The sequence below is a fragment of the Chlamydomonas reinhardtii genome, chromosome 5 (assembly GCF_000002595.2).
Source record: "Chlamydomonas reinhardtii strain CC-503 cw92 mt+ chromosome 5, whole genome shotgun sequence".
Taxonomy (NCBI): domain Eukaryota; kingdom Viridiplantae; phylum Chlorophyta; class Chlorophyceae; order Chlamydomonadales; family Chlamydomonadaceae; genus Chlamydomonas; species Chlamydomonas reinhardtii.
Window position 1 is genome coordinate 2,997,962 of NC_057008.1, and position 4,502 is coordinate 3,002,463.

A 4,502-nucleotide genomic window follows, 5' to 3' on the forward strand; every position below is an offset into this window, starting at 1 on the left:
GGAGGGATGGTGGGAGGCGGCGGGAGGGGGAGGGAATGGTGGTGGGAGGCGGTGGGAGGCGGCGGGAGGGGGAGGGGGGCGTGGGGCGTGGGGATGGTGGTGGGGTTGGGTTTGGGTTTGGGTTTGGGCCACGGGGTGGGGTGGGGGTATAATTTATGAATTTTCTTGTAAAGTGAAGGCGGGGGAGGGGGGTGTAGCCCTGCATGAGAAACGGAGTGAGTGGGTCACCCAGGCGGGGACCGGGCCGGGGCGGGGCAGCGGGGTGGGATGGGGGGGGGGGGCGGAAAGGGGCGGTAAGCGGTGAACTGGAATGGGGCGAAGTGGGGCGGAGTGGGGGCTACGAGCAAGCGGCTGTCAGGTAGGCTGTGAGGTGGGGGCTTGTGTGGTGAGGTAGGCTTTGTGGGAGTTGCGGTGTGGGCCAGGCCCCTGCCTCTGTGCCCCTCTCCACCTCCTGCCCTAGGCCCCTGCCCCCCTGCCCCTGCCCCTCTCCACCTCCTCCCCTAGGACCCTACGCCCCTGCCCTTGCCCTTGTCCTCCTTGGGCTCCTCCTCCTGCGCCTATGCACCTGTTGTGCTCCACTGACTGCTGGATCGCCCGCTAACCCCTCCCTCCCTCCCCAACGCGTCTGCTATGCTACTGTTCCTGGCTACACCTTCACTTCATGAGTAATCATAAATGTAATCCCCCCCCATCCCTCTTCTCCCTCCCGCCAGCTGTCGGCTTTGGGACGACTCCAACCGCCAACTGGAGGCCGAGTTCCGCCAGCGCTGGTGGGTGCGTGTGTGGATATGACACGCGGGGACATAACATGTGTGGACATAACATGTGTGGACACACCGTAACATTTTGTGAACATGACATGTGTGGACACACCGTAACATTTGTGAACATGACATGTGAGCGAGCAGAACTGCATTCGTGAAACAAGCTTCCGTGGCGGTGCCAGTGTGCCACCAAAGCCCGCGGCTCTCGCGTCCTCACCGCCCGCCAGCCCGCCTGTCCTGACCAGCTGTACATTTACCCCACGTGTGCTGACGCCGACTGCTATAGTTTGGTTTAGTTTGGGCTGGAATGTACAAACCCCCCTCCCGCTATGATCTACCGTCTACCACTTCCTTGGCTAATCATGAATGCAATTCCCCGCCCCTCCGCTCACTCTCACTGTCAGGTATGAGCGGCACGGCCTGGCCCCGGACGCGGCGCGGCGGCGCGCCGTCAACGAACTGCAGGTGTGTGTGTGGGTGGGTGGGTGGGTGGGTGGGTGACTGTGTGTGTGTGTGTGTGTGTGTGTGTGTGTGTTTGTGACACTGTGTGTGTGTGTGTGTGTGTGTGTGTGTGTGTGTGTGTGTGTGTCGGTAGGTTGGTTGGTTGGTTGGTTGGTTGGTGCAGCGGGTTGGTTGCGGCAGCGGGCCAGTCGGGCACTGGGGTCGGCAGGGCAGTTGCCGCGCAGCCCGACATGCGGCCGGGCACTGCACTCAAGCGGTGGAGCCAAACCGTCGTACCGCAACCCGTGCCCCAAGCCTGGAACCATGATGCCGCAAGGCCGCAGTGCCGCAACCCGTGTGCCCGCCGAGCCCCTACCCCGCACCCGGGTCCCCCCCTACCCGTGCAAGCCCCTCACTCACCCCACATGCCACATGCCACGTGCCGCATGCGACACAGAACATGGGGATTCTCCCGCGGGCGGCGGCGGCGGCGGCGGCGGCGGGCGGTGCCGCAGGCGCCGCGGCGGTGCCGGCAGCAGCGGCGCCGGCAGCAGCGGCAGCGGCCGGCGGCGGCGGCGGCGGCGGCGGCCGGCAGGTCGTACACATCCGCATTCCACGGGATGTGCGTTGGTTGGGAGGCGCACCCGACGGCGGCGGCGGGCACGTGCCTGCCGAGCTGGAGGCGCGGCTGCGGCGGTTGGGCGTGTACGACATGCTTATGGAGGTGGCGGGCGACGTACGGCGACAGTTACGGCAGGAGCAGCAGGCGGCGGTTGGCGGCGGCGCGGCGGCGGCGGCGGGTCGGCGGGTGCTGGGGCGCCGCACCCGCGTGGGCGTTGTGAAGCAGGAGCCGGGGCTGGAGGAGCAGGGGCAGCCGGGGCCGGGGGGCGGCGCGGCGGCGGCAGCTGGTGGTGGCGGCGGCGGCGCTGGCGGAGCAGGCGGTGCTGGAGGTGGTGGTGGTGGTGGGGGTGGGGGTCGTGCGAATGACGCGCTGGACGATGCTGCGGTGGAGGCGGCGGTGCGGCAGGTGGGGCGGGTGGGCTGGGCAGTGTGTGTGTGTGTGTGTGTGTGTGTGTGTGTGTGTGTATGGGGGGGGTCACACGCATTAAGTTTACGAAGTGAAGTCGTCGCTAGGTACAAAGGTACACAGGTGAGGGGGGGCGGTTGTAGATACCAGCCCAAACTAAACCAAGGGGGGGTTGCTTGCGTGGGCTTGGACTTGGGCGTAAGGCTGGCGCTCGTGTCGGGGTTGCTTTTGTTGTGCAGCCTCACCTACCTTGCGCCATGGCTCTTCCTTTCTCGCCCTTGCGTCATGCGCACTGTCTTTTATTTTCCTTTGTGATCTAGAACACGGTCCTTCCACGCAACAACTGAACCGTGAACGCCCGCGGCCCCCCTGTCCCCCGTTGTGCTACGCACGCAGCTTATCAACGGCTACCGCTTTTTGGTCGTGGCGGCGGCGGACGCGTTGGAGCGCGGCGACGGCCCCGGACACGTGGCCGTTGCACGAATGCGGCAGCATGGCCGTTGGGTGATAGAGAGGGCGCTGCGCCGGGCAGCGCTCATGGCGCCGCCGCCGCCGCCGGTGGGGCTGCAGGCCGCGGCGGCGGCGGCGGCGGCTGGCGCGGCGGCGGCGGCGGCGGCGGCGGCTGGCGAGGGCGCACAGGCGCGGCGCGCCGACGCCGGGGGCGCGAGGGGTTTCGACTTGGCACAGGCCATGTGGGACCTGTTTGTGGAGCCAGTCGAAGCAGACACGGACGGTGACAACGTGATCGCCCGCTATAACCGGCGGCGCGAGCCGGCAGCTGCGGCGGCTGGCGCCGCCGCCGCCACCGGGGCCGCCGCCGCCGCCGCCGCCGCCGGTCCCGCTCGCGCGCGGGCGGCTGCGGAGGTGGAGGCGGCAGAGGCGAAGGCGGCAAACGCTCAGGACCGCTACCGGCGTGCCGTGCAGGAGCTCGAGGATCCGGAGCCGCTGCCTCGGATCCGGGGGCGGGCGGACGTGGCGGGCGGCGCGGCGGCGGCGGCGGCGGCGGCCGAGTGAGTCATGCTAAGTCGGTGCTGGAATGACGGTGTGGGAGGGTGGGCGCGTAACGCATAGGGTACTCGCTACGGGTATTGTGGCGTGCCGTGTGTGCCGTGTGTGCCGTGTGTGCCGTGTGTGCCGTGTGTGCCGTTGCGGGGCTGCCAGCGTGTCGGTCCGGTGTGCAAGCCAACCAGCCTGGGGGTGTATGCCTTGCCACGGCGCCCTCACTGCCCATGCCCGGTGTTGCACCCGCATGCATTGCCGTACAACCTTATTGCCGTACAACCACGCCGGGAGGACACGCCTGCACGACAGTGTATGCACACGTTAAAGGCCTGATTCGGATCCATCCTTCTCACCGAGGCACTCTAACCGGGCCCCGGCAGGCCTTCTACAAAAGAGGGGTAGACGAGGGACTGCCCCTGCCATATGACACCTCTCCCTAACCGGCATCGTACCCACATCGTACCGACATCGTACCCGTGTGCACTGCCCATGCCTGGTGATGTTTCACACAGGCGCAAGCAAAGGGCGCTAGCGGCGCTGGAAGCGGCCCGGCGGCGTGCGGCGGCGGCGCGGCTGGGGAAGCAGGTGGGGGGCGCACATTGGCGGGGCCGGTGGGACCGGTGGGACCAGTATGCAAGCGCTGCGCAGCCCTGGGGGGGCGCCAGGCTGGGTTTTGGGTTCGTGCCGGGCGGTACAGTGGCACGGCAGATGACAAGAGCGCAGGTCGGGTGCCGGTGACACACATCTGGAGGCGGTGGGCAGGTGGTGGGTCCAGGTAGCTGGGCACCGGATCTTCCGATGCGTGCCGGTTTCGTGCCCTCTAAGCCTCCTCACCCTGAAGTGATGTTGTGCGCCCCATGCGGACGCCTGCCATGCCAGGGCCCTGCCGCCGCCGCCGCGGCGGCAGCTCCTCAGACGAGGGCCGCCGAGTCCGTCAACGGCCCAGGGGCGCGGAGAGCGGCGGCGGCTGCTGGCGGCGGCGGCGCGGCGGCCGCCGGCAGTGCCGGAGAGGTAATGCAGACGCGCCGGCCCGCCCGCCCGGTCCCGGCAGGATTGGGCGCGGGTGCGGGGCTGGGCGAGCGGCCTCGCCGGCGCCGCGGCGGTGGCGGCGGCGGCGGCGGCGGCGGCGGCAGTGACAGCGACGGCGGCGGGTGGTTGGAATGGGGCTTTGAGGACGTCTGCCTCCAGCTGGAGGTGGCGGAACGCGCCGGCCGTACCGCTGCGGGGGACGCCGGCGGGACCAGCCGTGCGGGCGCCGAGGGTGACAG

General features: G+C 68.8%; 1 protein-coding gene across 1 annotated transcript in view; it reads left to right on the forward strand.

The window, feature by feature from the left end:
* CHLRE_05g238374v5 (uncharacterized protein) overlaps window positions 1-4,502 on the forward strand; it is a 15,647-nt gene that overhangs the window by 5,077 nt on the left and 6,068 nt on the right. Inside the window, exons 8-12 of the mRNA XM_043062317.1 lie at window positions 714-770; window positions 1,169-1,229; window positions 1,663-2,232; window positions 2,629-3,242; window positions 3,747-3,819. Of these exons, the coding sequence (XP_042924881.1) occupies window positions 714-770; window positions 1,169-1,229; window positions 1,663-2,232; window positions 2,629-3,242; window positions 3,747-3,819 (1,375 nt within the window). The remainder of the gene's footprint in view (window positions 1-713; window positions 771-1,168; window positions 1,230-1,662; window positions 2,233-2,628; window positions 3,243-3,746; window positions 3,820-4,502) is intronic.